Here is a 20,019-nt window from a genome sequence, read left to right as displayed (position 1 = left end):
AGTTTAGCGAGATCATTATAATCTCATATTCAGTGAAATGGATTCCAATCCTATATTTAAAACTTCCCTTTTTACCATAGTTGATACGTGAACAATTCAGCTATCTACATATATATTGTATCTTAGTATCACTTTTTTAAGAGACAGTCGCACAACGTTTCTACTGTAAACATCCTTAAAACGTTAATTGTCCAGTCTGGATGTAATTACAGGTTATGTGACATACCTAAGGAGTAAGGACGCTTTTAATGCTGACCACAAGTACCAACGAATATCTTTACAGGCATATCATTAGGGATGTACTAGCTCAATCAACAAGCCTTGGAATCCCTATGTCGTAACTTAGAATGAGAATAAATTCGTATAATTGGGATTTCTCAAAACTAATCACAATAAGTATTTGTGTCCTGAATACTTTACACTATACATTTAATTTATGTATTTCTACAGTTGTTAATACCAGAACACCTGTAAGATATATCTTCCATATACAATTCATTTGTTGAAAGTGTATTCCTAATCAATTGTTAATATTAAATGCATGCCATTTACGGTAGTTTAAGTTTTTAATTAGATTTTTCATTTTAGTCAACCAGTAACGTTTATTTCAGGTGTATTTATATCATTTGAAATATTGATATGCTTTCACTGTATGCCCCTGTCACACTTTACCGGATTGGGCCACCGGACGTGAAACGGATAACATTTTTGGATATCCGATGATGTTCGTCAATATCCGTTTTATGTCCGTTTTATATTCGGTTCATTCGTTTCATGTCAGGTGATGTACGGTGCGTCCAGTGGTATCCGTTGGAAAGTTTTGTGAAACGGACAGTAACGGATAAGAATATTCGTTGGCTGTCCTGTGCATGTCCGTTTTGTCCTGTATATATCCTGTCATTGTTCGTTTATATGCGGTAGGTGTACGGGGGGCATGCGTTACCCAGTCCGTTGATGGAACTTGAACGCACACGCCACGCATAAACCGGACCTTCAGCGGACACATAACGGACACATAACGGACAAACACATGATGCTTGCAGGATTAACACCGGACACGACGAATAGACAAACGGATTGAAAACGGATAACACGCACAGAACGGATGAATACAGAATACCTACAGGATACCTACAGGGGGAGGAACTCATTCGGAGACACCCGGTTGGTAGTACGGTAGCCGTACGTTACATGTTTGTTATTGGTACGTTTTATCCGTTCCATATTCTGTGCAAGTACGTCGTCAGTTTGGATTTTTCTACCGGACTGACAACTTTGCCACCGTATACCACCGGATAACAAAAATTTCTATCCGTTGATGTCCGGTACACCAATCCGGTCAAGTGTGACAGGGGCATTGACCGGATTGGTGACTTTTAAACCCATCTCCTTATTCTATCATGTTGATTCCTAACGAGATACATTAACGTATTCAGCGATTTAGATATTAGTTGATATCATAGATAGTACCTGATGGCAATAATCTGACATATTATTACTATACCTACCACTGCTAATTGCCTGTCACACAGTGTTGCAATAACAAGTCATTATCGTAAAAAAAGATACCCCGCACTGGCAGATAACCAATGGCTTATACGCTGAAACTAGTGTGTATGTAAAATAAAACGTTAATAAATCTTATAATTATGTATTGTTTGTGACGGGATTGAAAAGAAATGATATTATTACGGATGTTTTCGTAATCATTATCTATTTATTTTGTATGTTTCATCTAGCCTAATGGCTTGTTTTTAAAACATTGTTGTGCTTGTTTTCTTTGACGCATATCCACAACAAAATGTGATTTTAAACAAAACCGAAAGAAATGAGTACACACACACAGGGACTGACTTACTGCTTATTGTTAGATATATTAGAGTTTATAGCTCGCGGGGAGCCATCAGGGAACCACGGCTTATTGTTAGATATATTAGAGTTTATAGCTCGCGGGGAGCCATCAGGAAATCACAGCTTATTGTTAGATATAATAGAGTGTATAGCTCGCGGGCAATCATCTGGGAATCACGGCTTATTGTTAGATATATTAGAGTTTATAGCTCGCGGGGAGCCATCAGGAAATCACAGCTTATTGTTAGATATAATAGAGTGTATAGCTCGCGGGCAATCATCTGGGAATCACGGCTTATTGTTAGATATAATAGAGTGTATAGCTCGCGGGCAATCATCAGGGAACCACAGCTTATTGCTAGATATAATAGAGTGTATACCTCGCGGGCAATCATCAGGGAATCACAGCTTATTGCTAGATATAATAGAGTGTATAGCTCGCGGGCAATCATCAGGGAATCACAGCTTATTGTTAGATATAATAGAGTGTATAGCTCGCGGGCAATCATCAGAAACCACGGCTTATTGTTAGATATAATAGAGTGTATAGCTCGCGGGCAATCATCAGGGAATCAGGCTTATTGTTAGATATAATAGAGTGTATAGCTCGCGGGCAATCATCAGAAACCACGGCTTATTGTTAGATATAATAGAGTGTATAGCTCGCGGGCAATCATCAGGGAATCAGGCTTATTGTTAGATATATTAGAGTGTAAAGCTCGCGGGCAATCATCAGGGAATCACAGCTTAATGTTAGATATATTGGATTGTATAGCTCGCGGGCAATCATCTGGGAATCACTGTTCATTGTTAGATATAATAGAGTGTATAGCTCGCGGGCATTCATCAGGGAATCACAGCTTATTTGTTAGATATAATAGAGTGTATAGCTCGCGGGCAATCATCAGGGAACCACAGCTTTTTGTTAGATATAATAGAGTGTATATCTCGCGGGCAATCATCTGGGAATCAGGCTTATTGTTAGATATAATAGAGTGTATAGCTCGCAGGCAACCATCTGGGAATCACTGTTCATTGTTAGATATAATAGAGTGTATAGCTCGCGGGCAATCATCAGGGAATCACAGCTTATTGTTAGATATATTAGAGTGTATAGCTCGCGGGCAATCATCAGGGAACCACAGCTTATTGTTAGATATAATAGAGTGTATAGCTCGCGGGCAATCATCTGGGAATCAGGCTTATTGTTAGATATAATAGAGTGTATAGCTCGCGGGCAACCATCTGGGAATCACTGTTCATTGTTAGATATAATAGAGTGTATAGCTCGCGGGCAATCATCAGGGAATCACAGCTTATTGTTAGATATATTAGAGTGTATATCTCGCGGGCAATCATCAGGGAATCACAGCTTATTTGTTAGACATAATAGAGTTTATATCTCGCGGGCAATCATCAGGGAACCACAGCTTATTGTTAGATATAATAGAGTGTATAGCTCGCGGGCAATCATCTGGGAATCAGGCTTATTGTTAGATATAATAGAGTGTATAGCTCGCGGGCAATCATCAGGGAATCACAGCTTATTTGTTAGACATAATAGAGTTTATATCTCGCGGGCAATCATCAGGGAATCACAGCTTATTGTTAGATATAATAGAGTGTATAGCTCGCGGGCAATCATCTGGGAATCACAGCTTATTGTTAGATATGTTAGAGTTTATAGCTCTCGGGGAGCCATCAGGAAATCACAGCTTATTGTTAGATATAACCAAATGGTAATCCGAAAGGAAAGCGTCTCCTGCCACGTGAAAACCACCCGCCATCAAAACCTACGTCAAACCAAATTTTCATTAGTAAAGATGCATGCTGCCAGACATCAAACACAATATAGAAATGTACAAAAACGGGTCAAATCAATAAGCAAATAAAAACACCTTTGAAGTATTTGCTAGATGATTGAATGAAAGGTTTAAAAAGAAATGTATACTAATAGCGAAAATATAGAAGTCACATCACCCGGTCAAAATATTAGGCCGGACAGGACAAAACGAAAAGAGTTCAAATAATCACCGTATCAAAGGTGTATTGTCCCACAATGACAGTAGTTCTGAAAAAACACCGTCGAATAGAATAAGTAGGAGGAGGTGTCAGATCACGCTGGGTCAATCTTAACACGACACCTTTCCCAATATACGCGGCATTCCTCACGAAAATTCTTGTTAATGATTGTATAAATAACAGGGTTCGCCGCATTATTTAGATAAAACAAGTGCATGAAAAAATGTTCTATCGCATTCCCGGTCTCTGATTGGGTGGACATGTACGATGGTGCGAAGAGCCAGAGAAATCTGATTACCCAAAACGGAAGCCAGGACAGAAGGAATAGAGCCGTAACCAGAAACAGGATCTTTGCCGCCTTCAACCTGGCGCTGTATCTATAATTATACTGTCTATTGTCTTTCCATTGTAACCTATCCTGTGCTGACACCCTGCTTATCTTTAATGTGTTGTCCTTCAAGGTTTTCCCATTATCTGAGTTTAGATTTAATGTCTCGGCATATTTGCTGTAGTTTTTCGCCGTAGACTGTTGTGTCGTCTTTGCTTCCAAATCCTTATACGTATTTGCTGTGAACATGTTGATAGTCAACGATACGTGTCCAACTGTTGATACTGAACATAGATTCGAAGATCCAGACAATCCCATGACAGGACTAATCGTCCCATCCTGACTTCTACCACCTTTACCTGGCGAGGTTCGAATCGTTCCTTTACTGTAATATTTGCTATTTCTGTCTGAGAAATCGGAGACCAAGTCCACGGGAGAAACAAGTCTCGATCGACGTTTATACGCGGTTCGGGCTACATTGAAATACATTATCGTCATCCCAACTACTATACTTGAGAAACAAACAAACATAAACATTCCAAACGACGCCATTGATGATGATCCTTGATACACATCGCTGAAGTCACAAATGTATCCTTTGATCTTTCTGTTGGAACTTGAATGTAACTCTATCGTTCTTTTCCCGTAAAACTCCAACAAAGGAAGACTGTCTACTATACCTATTGCAAACGTTGCAATCAGAATTGCCGTAGCGTATTTCTGATATTTTAAGAAATGGAACGGTTTGCAAATTGCAAGGTATCTATCTATGGCGACCACAAACAAAACGATGGCCGATATCGACAAAGTAGAATGAATCAAAAACTCGAACAACTTGCAGGTCAATACTTGTTGTTGATTGTAGCTGTTAAATAATTTAGATATAACATATGGATGTATAACAACGCATGAAGTTAGATCAACACAGGCCAGAGTGATGACGAAGCAATTGGCAGTGGTTCGAACCTTTCGCACACCATACATCCAAATCACGATTAGATTACCAGGGATTCCTATGATCACTAGCAGGCACATGAACAATAGGACGGGCACATTTCGAACTACCATAAAATCGTTCAGTTGATCAATTTTGTCTTCCCAACATATGTGATCACAAGAAACAAGCAACGGATCGCTGCTATTATTCATCATAATGTAATCCCTGTCAACTCGAAATATCTGAAATACAAGAAAAACATTTATTTTCTTTATTTTACTATCATCATAATCTATGCATTTAGTTTAAAAATTATTTATTGTTTTTTGGTTAATACTTTGTTTTCTCGATTGTTTAGATAATTACTTAAAAAGCAGCAGATCAAACCAAGAGAGGGTGTCTGACGATGAGATGAATGTCCCTCAGCGTCACCTGTTTAAATGTTTCTATGAAATAACACTATATTGATACCACATCATGACATAGCATTTCATCCGGTCACATGTCAGAATTGACGTCAGAATGACCATAGATACAAACGAAAACTGGTTCTGCTGTGTTTCTGATGGTAGCGCATTCATTTATAAAGCTAATTAGTTGTATAATAAACCTGGTATTTCTCTAACAACTGCTTTGTTGCACTAATTCATAAAGTATTAATGAAGCTGTTTAGGTATAATGAAAATGACAGTATAATTTTTAATGCAAGCAGGAATGTTGCTCAACAAATATCAACCCTGCCGTATCTTGTATTTTCAGGTAAATTTACCTAGTTGAGCGGTAAAAATTAATTTAAAGATATAACTCGAAAAGAAATCTATCAGGTTTTTATATTAGCGAATGAAAGGTTATGGTACAATGTACTGTGACGTACACTTTCATTCTGTCCATTCCTTGATACAGAATCTAAAACAGGCGATATTTTCGATCAGTGTAATTATCTTTGCAAATGTAAAAATGTATATGCATGCGAAATTATAAACTTATGATTTAATGATTGCAAAAAATGGGAACCAGTTACTGTCCCTCTAGGTCTTCGTAACTTCTTACAGGTATTATTCTTACCAAAATATCTAAACATATTTTGGACATGAAGATTTTATATCAAATTAAGTAGATATTTTTCGTTCAGAATTTCAAAGTACAGGAATTATCATCAAGTCGATGATTTGAGTAACAGCACAAATACATTTCCTTTAACAATATTTACGGCAATACGTTATAATGTATAAATGTCAGTTTACCTTGTTGTGGATGTCCAAAAAGCGGAAACGCTTTTCCTAGTGAACCAATCCATCAATGAAAACACTGGCTCCTGCTTCCCCTGGATAAAGGCGTGTGTTGCGTGCCGTCGCGATCACAGTTAATATGGCATCGACGTTTTCGGTATAGTCTGCGTTCATAATGAGCGATCGATATTGGGATTTGTATCTGAATAGGCAACCAATTGTGTCTCTCTGTCATAGCTTTGTCAACGAGTATTTGGTACACCTATACAAATGGGAATCTCTTCAAACTGTTTCATCAAGTGATGTCCATATCAATATACCGATGTGATTGACATATTCCCTTACGAGCGAAACAGTACCTAAAGAGATGTTGTATGTTCTTACCGCTATGGAAGGGGGATTGGTTTCAGAAATTGTTTTTTTATTTTTATATTTACGTGACACACAATTTGGTAATGATTTTTTTTTTAAAACTTAAAAAAAAAAAAAAAAAATGTCTAGGAGTTAAACAACTTCCAAATAATCCAATTTGATGTCGCCTGCAAACATCATGATAAAATGTTATAAAACTATTTTTTTGTATATGGTTTGTCATTCCTGAAAAGACAAATCTGTTATGACTAGAGTTGTAGTCACTATTCAGCGTTATGAGACAGTACCTGAATTCAAAGTAAAGGTCACTTATGTAGATTTTGTACCAGCCCTTACCTGTGAATTTATATATCACAGATAATTCTGCCCTAATTAGAGCAATACATTGCAACCGATACAAATCCCCTCGCGTGGCAAGTATATGTACTAAAATTCTCTGTATTAACCTCTCATGCCATCTCGTTCAAGATATTCTAATAATTGACAAATATACGAAGTTTCATCAAAATCTGTTGAAAAATGAGGAAATAGGTGTGATTGCCAAGTTTTTTTTTAAAATGGATACAGTGACCTCGTCCTTGAAATTAGCATCCTAAACCAAACTGGTTCGAAGTATTCCCATACTTGGCCAACAAATAATTAAATCACTAGAGCGCTGACAACGATTTTCTATAAAAATAGCCTTGCCCTTGACCTAGGCGCCCTGAAACATGAACCCGTTCTAGGGAGACTTATTATTGATATCAGTTTTAATATAAAGTCTCTAGAGCGCTGATAAAAGGAAGAACATAGCCCGAACGGAACTCCATAATCCCTCAGCGACTTCGTCACGAGGGGATAATTAACGTTTACTGTTTATCAAACCTCACAAATAAATTATTCTTCCTAACACAATCAATTTAAGAAAATTAGCTTGATACAATTGAACACAATTTAGTTTATCATATAACTAAAACATAGTTTACGTATAAGAGTTGATAAATTTACATCGGTGCATCTAAAAATATTTGAGTAAATATGAAAAATGATCAAACGAGTCATGGCCTGTATAATAAAATCAAAATAGAAATTCGTGAACATGAAAAATATTGTAGCATATCCATTGTCTGATAAATGATATTTTTACTATCCGCCATTTCGCTCGATGATATGAAGTTATAAATATGATATCAGAATCCGATTCCTCATTCTTCGATGATGCAACAATGTACGTTACCATATGAAGTTGTAACATCAAGAATTGATACAAGGGCATCATACATATGTTCTTAGATCTTTTAGGTTTATCAAAGTAACACAAATCTATGTAGTCGTTGTCATACCACCGTCTAGTAATACAATAACTGATATATATGTTGATCAATAACAATTTCCTGACTAATTTTGTCTACATGCTACCTTTGTAACGGTACACTGACGAAACCAACGGAAAGGCGTATATCCGTTAGACTGCTGGTACCTAAATGTAGAGTATCGACTTGACCTTTATGTCGAAGCACAGGAATCGGACGTTCTATCAATGAATAGCTTATATATTCATGCAAGAGACCCAAGAGTGATCTTGACGTCAACCATTGCATTATCTTGTTCTACGTAAGACAGTTCCTTCTTCTTCTTTAATAATTTGATAACGATTAGAACCTACATACGGAATCTTGTAAAGATATCAGAAGAATTTGCCGTAAATTAGAAATTTTAATGCTGTATTTTGACTGTCAGCGGTTTTGGTGTCTGGATCAGATTCAAAATCAAACGGACACAATTAGGGACCAAGGAAAACCTACACATGAAGTTTGAGTAATATCACCCCAGTACTTATTAATAGATATCGATAACAAGGATTGTTTACGGACGGAAGGCAGACGGACAATAGACTCGAGGGGATTTACATAGCCCACCAAATCAGATGATATACACACGGAGTGCAACAGGTATCAAGGTAACTTTATTTTTTAATTGCAGCATGATATACTACGGTGACAATTAACTGTCCAAAATAAAATTTGGATTGCAGTTTACAATACGAAGCCACCTACATTCCGACACCATTGCGGTCGGTGTCATGAAAGCTATCATGCTGTATATAAGACTTAACCATGCTGTATATAAGTCATAACCATGCTGTATATAAGTCATAACCATGCTGTATATAAGTCTTAACCATGCTGTATATAAGTCAAAACTCGTGAGTTCGCGATCACCAGTGTACTTTCTACCGCGTACTATATAAATGCTTATTGACATTTCTCATCAAGTAAAATCGTTTCTATTTTGTGAGAAAAGTTGAAGGAAACTCATAATTCATGTTTTTACCAGCAGCCTCATTTTTCCTAACATATATTTTATTGTACAAAACTAAAACCTAAACTTAACATATATAACGATGACGCTATTATAAAAAAATCTTTTTTTTTTTGAAATGTGAATACTTGTTAGATTGTATTTGTAGTTAAACGGCAAAATACCAGCAAACGGGATGCAACATTACCTGAATAAACTGTTATCAAACATCAAAGACTTGTTGTGGACACAGTCATTTGGATATCGCTACAAGTACATTACAGTCATTATTCTAACAGCATCGAGCTGCTATCTTATCAATATATAAACAAACCGTGATTGCGATCTTCCATTAACTCTATCTTAATTACAAAGTCAAATGGGTGTACATGTAGCTGTATTGGTTTAGGTTCTACAAACAATTACTTCCGAACGTTCCTAGTCTCGTAGATACTTGTATTCCATTGTTTTAATTACTAACGTCATGGAAATATTAATCAAAGTAAGAACTGCGGCGACTGAATCTTCATCAGATCTCCATTTGTTAATCAGTATCAGGAGGTACATGGACTTCATTGGTCACCTGACAAAATCGCAATATCACTGCTTATAACATCCACACCTGGTTTTTATGACCTTTTAATATAAACCACATTTTATTTCAGAAATTTGTAGTTAATATATACAACCCATTTAACATTACAAACAATGAACTAGGATCCAGAAACACGCTGTTAAACTGATATCGATTAGGTTCATTAGCGAAATGATGCAACAAAAATGTAAATCAAACTATTAGCATCATTTCAGTATTACGGAATTTGAAATAGAAGAAAGAATTAAATTGAAATAGAAAAACTACGTCAGTATTATCCGATATACACGTCTATATATATCAGCACTAAGTCACGATTACATAACGAGTATCATAACACTGGACAATTTGACTGTGTACTAATGCCATTTGCTACAGGATAACAACATGTTATGACTTTTTAAGCGTAACGACCATACTCCTTAAACGCGTGTGACTTTTCATGAACGTTAGATATATATATAACTTGTTCATTAATTGGCAACTGGCACTTAAAAATACCACAGATAAGCACGCATCGGAATTGTTCGCACATCATGCAGATCTGTAGATATAATCACGGAAGTCCGATTTTGTATATAGGCGTACATGAATTTACTGTACGTATAAAAAAGGTGTTTTATATTTACTTTTGTCAAATATAATACTGATGAAAAATGTTAACATTGATTTTGATATATTAGTAGATGCCAGTTTCAACCGACAAAACGAAAATTTCTACCTCTTAAATAATAATTTTGTTCCTAAAATGTTTTTCTCATTGCTATACATATCTTATAACATATGAAAATTAATTTTAAGTTGGATATGCCGCTGTATCACAACAACACCGTCTAAAAGCAGTTCACAAATTATTGTCCGTGTTTATTTGGCATTTATCTACCAGCCAATGTCTTTCTCAACTCTCTGTGGAACATACAGGTTACACACTACATTTATTACACTGCCCTTCCACGTACTCATTTACAACTAAGTCGACTAGAACACAACCGAGTAAAGTATCTTGTTCAAGGATACTAAACCACACCTGTGCGGGGACTCGAACTAGCGACCCTTCGGTAACGCAGAGTTGCGTCCTATCACTAGACCAACGTGCCTCCGTTAGATAATATGCTGAAATAATGTTTGGAACGTGTGGCTAGATTTGAGATATATCGCAAATGACATGACATCAATACCATTGTTATTTTGACGTCATGTTGAGTATCCTAACGTCCACAATTGGCACGTCGGTATTACAGCTTTTCATCACTCAAATGTCATGGTAACGAAAGAAAATTCTAACTCAAAATCGATAATACGAGGACGAAATAGGAACAAAATACCAATATATATGGAGATCATGAAAGTCCGGAATGGTAGACATCATCTACTACATGGACGACACACACTAATGAAGAATGAAGTAATTCCAATAACAAGAAATAGAAGAAAGGTATTTGATGACATAGCCACACGAATATCTAAAAACAAGATATCCCATCCCAGATGACACTCCCCATTTTATTACCTTAATCAAATTTATATAAGACTGGTCTTTTCTCTGTCTTTCTGATCATTCTTTTCTTCTAGATAATTTGAAAACACGGAGAACCTACATTACTAATCGTAGAATGATTTGTGGGAAATATCGATGACAAACTTCAACTGATATCCAATCCTATCAGTAATTTTAGTTTTTCTGGTCCGTCTCAAAATTCACCATACACACAATAAAGGATCAAGGAGAACCTACACATCAAGCTTCAGGCATGTCTTGCAAAAACTTCTGAAGAAATAGAGACATCAACTGGCAAAATCCAAAATGGGTACCTGTCAACCATTTTTTTTTTTTTTTATCTTGTCAGACTTTAAAGTAAATGGACCCAAGTAGGTACCAACAATCTAATTTAACTTTTTTTAATATTATCCTAGTGCTACCGCCGGAATCCAAGATAGTTACCTGTCGGTAGTTATAAAATTAAATGGAAACAACTGTTTTGTATTGACCAAGGGAACCTACATATCAAGTTTGAAAATGAGGTATTCAGTACTTCTTAAGAAACAGTGATAGTAAAAAAAAACTTGGCTACCTGTCGGCCATTTTTATTTCCCGGTTTAGTGGAAAAACAAATGGCACGACCAGGGACCAAGAGAATCGTACATATCAAGTTTCAGAAATATCATCACCATGAGTCACAAGAAATGGCAATAACGAACTTCAACTGCCAAAATTCAAGATGACTGCCATTTTGTTTTTCACCGATCAGATTCCAAATTATATTTATATAAATTTTCAGAAATATCCTTTGAGTCCGTTTTAATAAATAGTAATAACAAGGATTATGTACAGGCGGAAGACGAACGGAAGGACTGAGAACGGCAGTAGGGCGATTTTGAATAGCCCATCGTCTGATTATGGCGAGCTTAAAATATATAATAGGTAAATACAATAATTGAGCGATCCTCAAATTGTATCATCATTCATTCATTCCAATGAAATCTGGACGACAGATTAATACAACGATATTTGTTAAATACCCTCCAAGATTCTATTTCTTATGTCACCAAACAAACCATAAAAAGATTACACCTCTAATGTACTTACATGGTCAGCACTCGAGCAAACCACTGATGATGCCTGTGGTACTTCACAGAGCCTGTCACTCTTCTTTACTTCACACGACTCACACGAAACAAGCTGGTCAAACAGGCTTTGTCCTAAAATGGGAAAGATATTTTATTATTCTCGAATTCACCGATCTGTCTTATAATATAAAGTAAAATCAATATTTCTGTAACAATGGTACCCTAGGGATATTTCGAGTTGCAGATATTACCTTATTCCTTTTACGTTATTTAAACAATCTATACAAAGTTTGGAGCATTAAAATGAAAACATCACATTAAAGTAGTTTCTGGATATCTTACGGATACACACATTCGATGCGATTATCAATATGATAAATGGTATGTTAATTACTGAATGCGAATAAATTTATTTTAGGGACATGCTAATGGACATTAAGTGTCCAATGTTTGCGTTACTCAAAGATATGCTTGAAATTTATATTTGTTATATTTTATTTGCCAGTCTTACAAATAAATCAATCTGAGGATTATCAAATGAAAGATATTAATTTGCATCGAGCAAAAAAGTACAAAGAATGCGACCAGGTGCTCCAGTAACGTCGTCATCTTCTTCGTAGACGATACCCACCATGCAAATCTAGATCTGGGTTAAAACCTAATTATAAAATTGGAACGATGCCGGTGAAGACGAGACTGGTTACTATGTTGTTTAAGTATGTTATGACCCTACCAGCACATCCACCGAAGTCAGATACATCCTGGATTGGAAGGTTGTTTTTGTTGGCACAATATGCGTCGAGCACCCCAACATTATATCCTCCCATTATCTCGTACCATTGTTTGAACTTTTGGATCTCGCAATCACACATTAGTCCGTTTCCGGTAAATGCACTGTTAAAAGGTATAAGAATGAATGTTTAACTATTTCCAATGTCTTAACATAATACTGCTTCTAATCTTTTAATAAAAGCATAAAATTACGTTCAGAATTGAGTTTCGTTTTTTTCGTGATTTAAGAAATTCTACGAAAATACAATTTCTGATGAAATACTTTCCACGCAGATATTTAATAAATAAATTGGGATTGTGTATATAAGTTGTTCAACATATAGATGCTTACCGTCAATTGGAAAGGTAGATTTATTGCTAGCCAGTCATTTATTGTGGACATATGTCTGTTAATTACGATGCTATTAATCATATATTTGTCACCATTTTGGTGTTGTTTACACCTCTAGCTTTATGTCAGCGTCGTATAAAGGGTATATGTTAGCATTAATTATCACTATCGAGCGTGACGGGCGTTATGAGATCTACTGCATGATTACATCTCACATGACGTGTTAACTACGACTTTCAGTGCTGAAATTTAGCACATTCCAAAAGCAAACTGATTGTTTTCTCTTACAATCTCCACAAGAATGTTATTATTTGTCAATTTCAGTATCAAATAAAGTTGAATAATAAATAAATTGCTACTGTTGAAAGGAAAGAGACCATATTGATGTATTTATCTGTTGATTAAGAATTTCTCAGCAGAGATTGAACACGTACATTTGGTTGATATTGGTGAGGGTAACAAAAGCATCGCCAATCACTCTTGAAATCTGGTTGTTTGAAAGGTCGCTGTTTAAACAAAAATATATATTTATGATAAGTAAACAATATTTTCAATTTAACATTAATGGAATATCACAACATTTAAACAATTGTTTTTTATTTATTCGATCATGACGTCAATGTTGCCGTATGAACTTACGTAAATGATACGACAGTTTATTATGGGTGATCATTTCAACCTAAAGGAACTTGTGAAGATATCATAAATGACTCGTTCTACTACAACGCATGGCGACGATTGGATCGCATAATATTTACTATTATAAAGAGATTTACTTATAGAACAAATAAAATAATCAGATATGGTCATAAATCACGTCTGTGTTCAAGAACATCTTCTTTTAGCATATAAATACATACAGTGTTTGAAGGTTAGGCAAATTTCGGAACATGGAAGATTCAATCCTTGTCAAAAGATTATTCTGTAAATTTCTACAACATAAAAACAAAAACAAAAAACATCCCATCAATGGTATACATTTTAGGTGGATTTGCTTGAATCGTAACATTTTAACATATTAAAAAACCGATAATAGCGTTTTAAATTAGAAATCAAGATTGGATCAAAGAAGTCCTAAATGTATTAATTTTCTGTTCAAACTACAAATTATATAGATAATATGACGTGAATAAGAGTTAACTCCCTTACCTTTTAGCTAATTAGCATTCACACCAAATAAGAATTTTCTAAATTATATAAGTATATATATTTTAACATGTATATTATTCTTTAATTTTTAAAAGAAATACGTTCATAGATTCGAAGTAATTAGAGAAGGATAACTCTACAACACCGAAAAGGTAGTAGTCATCTTTAAGATTTCTTTTAAAGAAATAACCAACATATTTAACTTAAGTCAATCATTATCTTCATATATCGTAGTATACATACAAAGTCCTCAGGCTGTATAGCTTATCAAAGGTTCCAGCCTGTATGTTCTTTATTCTGTTGTCGCTGGCATGTCTGTAAAAACATGGCTTACAATTACGCTACAAATATCAGTCAGAAAATGTCAGGAAGATAATTCAAAATCAAATTAGTTTACTTCCTTCTACTGTGTGTAGCGATTGGTGATCGCTTATTGCAATGATGTAATCGGAGCGCTATGTACATCTCACAAAATACGTCTTACGATTCATTATGTACATGGAACGACAAAATAGATACATTTAATTTGCATGCCTTACAATGTTAACTAAGCACCTCAAGACTAAAAAATGAAATATCTTACTAACATTTGGAATGGCAATCACGGTGATTGTGCCATTGTTTTCGGATTTATTTTTAATACGCTATATCATCTCGTGCTTTTGAACGCTTCAACGTTTTCCAATAAACAATAAAATAAATATGCATGCTGAGCACTTAAAATGCATGCACTCTTTAACTTTTTCACCTGTAAGGATGTGTGATAATCCGTTTTAACTGCGTACATATAACTACTTATCTCTGCGTTCAAGTAAAACAGAAAACTACCTTAGCATTGATATAAGATGAAAAATGAAATCACCAAAGAATATTATATTCAGGGTTATTCTACTCGTCTCAGTAGTGGCCGTCATATTGTGTTCCTGTAATCCAGTGCGGCATGTTGCTTACAGTACTAAAGTCGTAAAATTAAATGTTTCTTAACTCAAATGAAAGCCAACTGTGTTTAGAATGTCTATGAATCAGAAAAACGAGGAACTGCAAATTTTCCAAAATGTTTTTCAAAATTTATTAGATCTGTTCTCTTTAATATCCATTGTTACTCACCCTATAACTAACCTTCTTTCACTCATACTTACAGCGTCTCTAGGGAATGTAGACCAGCGAAATTTCCTGCATTTAGCCATGTAATAATATTGTTTTTCAGTAATCTTAAAAATAAAAAATACACAAACAAAAATGAGCATAATCAATATCAAACATTATATACTTTACAACTACTAACGAAATAAATAACGATACTAAGTGTTTAACGTTTCAGAAAGTATACGTGTGAACAATCGAAACTTCCAAATTCAAAATATTACAAAGAATGAAGACAATAGGATATCATCCAAATGCATGGTCTTTTGACGATTCAAGGTAATTATCACTGAAAACCCTGATGATAAGTGATAATCATGGTTGTTTATATCCTGACAGTTTATGTGGTATATCGGAAACGAAACCGTCAAAATCGAAAAAAGAGGGTAAAATACGAACAAATTCAAGATTGAAAGATAAAAGAGGAATGAGAGAAGGTATTTCGGAAGGATGAGGGCCTTCCGCTTCAAATACAACACCCGGAAAGGTGAACCTAGGTCGAATACATGTTAAGACATGACCTCAAAATGAGTACTAGGATGATGATAACGGAATCACCAGGTACATCATTAATGAGTACGTGGGACAAGCGAGAATCACCAGGTACGTCATTAATGAGTATGTGGGACAAGCGAGAATCACCAGGTACATCATTAATGAATATGTGGGACAAGCGAGAATCACCAGGTACATCATTAATGAATATGTGGTACAAGCGAGAATCACCAGGTACATCATTAATGAGTACGTGGGACAAGCGAGAATCACCAGGTCCATCATGAATGAATATGTGGGACAAGCGAGAATTACCAGGTACATCATTAATGAGTATGTGGGACAAGCGAGAATCACCAGGTACATCATTAATGAGTATGTGGGACAAGCGAGAATCACCAGGTACATCATTAATGAATATGTGGGACAAGCGAGAATCAACTGCAAGCGTGTTAGTTCCTTATTTGTCTGAAACAAGACAGAGAAGTAATTTGGAGTGACAAGAGATGTGAAAACAAGTAAATACAGAAAATGAGATAAATTGACGAGATATTGGAAACAAATATGCATGAAGGCAAGCATGCAATAAAATATAGCTAAGAAATCGATATGGAGTTTAGGGAGTCCATTTTTCTTGTTGTGGTATGGACAGTGCCCACCTACCAACCTATTCATGTACATGTGTGTGCTTCAGTGACGCTACCTGGTGGCTAATCCGTCTGTCAACTGCTTAAGCCGGATAGTGTTTACGCATACCCAATGACTTAGCATGTTTACAGAACCTAGGGTAAATTATCAAAATAATGAATTACAAAATGACACTCCTCTGCATATGAAAATATAAAACCCTACATGAAGAAAATGGAATTAGTTGTTTTTTTGTTTTTTGTTTAATCTGGCATTAAAGAAAAAATATATATTTCAGAAAAAAATATCTCACATCTTCACTGCCGGGATGAGTACCTCTATTGTCAGAGGTCCTGTAGAGTAACGATTAAATGCATAAATCATTAAGTACATTCGAATGCAACTAAGGAGCATACCATCCTTAATGTCAAGAAAATCGAGTTTTAGATTAATGTTTAACAAAACAAAAACAAAAAACAAAAAACGACAAAAAAATGAAAAAAAAAATGAAAAATTGTAATGTTGCAAAATGTTTTGTTCATCGTCTATTCCCGAAAATTCTGTTTCCTGGTGGTTCTCAAACATCAATTGCAAATCCGGCAAATATTCAGTCGACATTCAGACCAAAAGAAGGGGTTCTCTGTACACTCCTAACGCCTATCTCAAAACTAACCAACACATAAATAAATAATTAGCCGCCAAACAGAATCATTATTATGTGTATCTATACCATTGCTCAGTGATTTGGTTACGTAGCGCATTAAGGAGGAGAAGGAGGAGCAGGAGGAGGATTTTTATCTGATAGAGAGAATATGTAGGATTTTAAAGCACTATATCATGTCATCAGATTGGTCGGAGTCGAAGCTCTTTACTCATAGTACGTGTGGTAAGGAGACATGTTACATTCATATAGTGACTTAATCAATGTAAATCGTAGAATAAATTACCACATGTAACAATTTGTTTCGTTTTGTTTGACCAATCTAATTTTCGATTTAAGTGAGATAATGTTCGTAGAGGATTCAGTGAGTAAAAGTGGTATACGAATATCTTATAACAATAATCGTAATCATACTGCTAATTACATGCTTTATAAAGCTAATTAAAGACAAATAATAAATTTATCCATGAAAATACGGAGTGGCGCGATGACATATGATATGACATATACTAAAGTAGAGTTCATTTCACTCTCTTTCTATCATCGACATATTCTAATATAGTTTTCAATGTTATCTTAGTGTACAATGATATTGGGTCAATTATAGGTCAGAAAAGGGTGTTACTTACAATACTTTGACTTCAGAAGGAAATCCCGGGGGAACTTCATTGAATCCTTTGTAAGTACAGTTGACCGTCAATCTTTTGTTCGTGAATCTACATGGGCACGTTACTGTGTTCCCTGGGCTACAGATATTAGTATCTAAGAAACTTGTCGTTGTTGACGAGTTGACTCTCGATAATAAAACACACACAATGAATACTATAAACGTACAACTCGTCCTCGAAATATGCAGGGCTAATCTTTGTTTCGACATCATGGATGATTAACTGATATCAGGCATGAAATTTAAACATTGATGTCTCGAAGTGTTGGAGTTGATTTAAACCAATATTATTTCAATTTCACAAGTTTTAAACTCCAAGTCGTTGGGTTGCGTGGGATGATTTTAAAATGATATAATTTACGATCCTCTTCAGAATGTACCTTGCCTTCCAGGGAATGTCGGTATCTGCGCAAATATGGTTTACACTGGTTGATATCTCAATGATGACCTAATAATGTCCGTTATTAACAAATACCCGTAAAATTCTTTACAGGTAGATATCACAGAAACAGAGGCGGTTGTATAAAAATCCAAGCAAACATATGTGTTTCTGTCTAAATCCAAGTGTCATAACAGAAGTTCACATAAGAAACATCACAGCTGAGCGGACAGGTAGGAGGCCCGGGTAAGGACGAATACTGTTTCTGATTACGAGTACATACCAACCCGGGTGGATCAAAGCGGATAAACACCTTTCTGATCGATTATTACCATGGGTCGGTTTCACAAATTTCTATTGGCCTGGGAAGTTTTGTTTACCTTCTAAACAAACATATGATATCAGTCACACATATACATGTGTCTCCGTCTGTAGTCTTTGTGGTTCGCTCTTATCAGCAGTAGGGAGTATATCTGTAAAATATAAACATCAATGTGATACATAATGTCTATTATAGTTAATCAAGTTCAAGAGAACGTTTAGATATTTATGTTTGCCAAAACTGAATTTGTAACAAAGCACTACTCGTGACCTTCACATCTAAATGTGTCATTGTTCCAGTCGTTCGCGAACGACGGTTTGCATGACTAATTCATATTAGCAAAGATGTTGCATATCAACATTGAAAATAGAGCAAGGGTTCGAAGTCATTAGGACAAAATCAGATATTGGGAGATACTTTCTTCCGACCTGATCCGAATTTGAATTACTCTGAATCTTGCTTACCTTTACCGACAAAAACACCAAAGTTACTTAATTATCAGTGTGTGTTCAGAAAACGGACTTATCGTGGCTACATGGACAACTGAAAATATATGTTGGGTGATCTTTTGAAAGCAAGATGGGATCTAATTTACATCCTGACATTCTGCCCTAATGGATTTTCATCGCAATGGTTATAAGAGGACGATGTCTGCCAATGATGAGACTACTGGTAGTGCCTTTATAATACCATCGCACAGGAACCCTCAAGGTAGCATAACACCCACTGAGATCTCTATAAGGGAGAAGTTCAACCACAAGGTCTTCCGATGGCCGATATGAAGTTAAAGCGAGAGGCTTTACTTTGTGTTGACATTGGACTGGGTCGATTGTAGTTGAACTGTTTTCGCAATTGTTTCGAATAGAGCATGCCTTTATTGTCGAGATGCTTCAAGTTCGAATCCTGAAGATTTGGAGTGAGAGAACAACAGGGAAAAGATTAGTGGAACTGACCGTGCGGTCATATTATGTCTGCCCTTCTTCAATGCCCAGTATCAATTCTTAAGAAATATTAGAACTATAACAGAAAATAGATGTTTATACATTCACGGATCAATGAAACCAAAGGGATAGAATTAAGAAAGTTTTGATAGAATTCTACGCAAAAGCTTCGTAAATACTCTGTTTTTAACTGAACTGCACGGACAGACTCTCTGAAATCTCTCATTAAGCCACTTCTCTGTCCAAACAATTTATCACTGACGTCACTGAAAATAATTCACATGTCATTCCTCGCGACACAGGACACGATCATGTTTCATCGCCATATCA

The 20,019-nt window shown here is 35.6% G+C and overlaps 2 protein-coding genes across 5 annotated transcripts in view; both read right to left on the bottom strand.

The window, feature by feature from the left end:
- The window catches only part of LOC117327684 (adhesion G-protein coupled receptor G2-like), a 62,141-nt gene that overhangs the window by 31,731 nt on the left and 10,391 nt on the right, over positions 1-20,019 (bottom strand). For all 4 annotated transcript variants that reach the window (XM_033884789.1, XM_033884787.1, XM_033884788.1 and 1 more), the window contains exons 2-8: positions 18,010-18,899; positions 15,594-15,665; positions 14,698-14,769; positions 14,166-14,237; positions 13,740-13,811; positions 12,916-13,076; positions 12,202-12,314 (exon numbers count right to left, since the gene is read on the bottom strand). In XM_033884789.1, coding sequence (XP_033740680.1) covers positions 12,202-12,314; positions 12,916-13,076; positions 13,740-13,811; positions 14,166-14,237; positions 14,698-14,769; positions 15,594-15,665; positions 18,010-18,260 — 813 coding nt within the window. In that variant the 5' untranslated portion in view covers positions 18,261-18,899. The remainder of the gene's footprint in view (positions 1-12,201; positions 12,315-12,915; positions 13,077-13,739; positions 13,812-14,165; positions 14,238-14,697; positions 14,770-15,593; positions 15,666-18,009; positions 18,900-20,019) is intronic.
- Positions 1,364-6,490, bottom strand: LOC117327686 (G-protein coupled receptor 84-like). The gene is made up of 2 exons (XM_033884790.1): positions 6,383-6,490; positions 1,364-5,380 (listed from the first exon to the last, which is right to left on the bottom strand). Exon 2 carries the CDS (start codon positions 5,351-5,353, stop codon positions 3,968-3,970), a length of 1,386 nt encoding a protein of 461 aa, XP_033740681.1. The 5' UTR covers positions 5,354-5,380; positions 6,383-6,490; the 3' UTR covers positions 1,364-3,967.

This window comes from Pecten maximus, chromosome 5 (genome assembly GCF_902652985.1).
Source record: "Pecten maximus chromosome 5, xPecMax1.1, whole genome shotgun sequence".
NCBI classification, from domain to species: domain Eukaryota; kingdom Metazoa; phylum Mollusca; class Bivalvia; order Pectinida; family Pectinidae; genus Pecten; species Pecten maximus.
The sequence above is the reverse complement of the archived record's forward strand: the minus strand, read 5'-3'. Positions and strand labels throughout refer to the sequence as shown.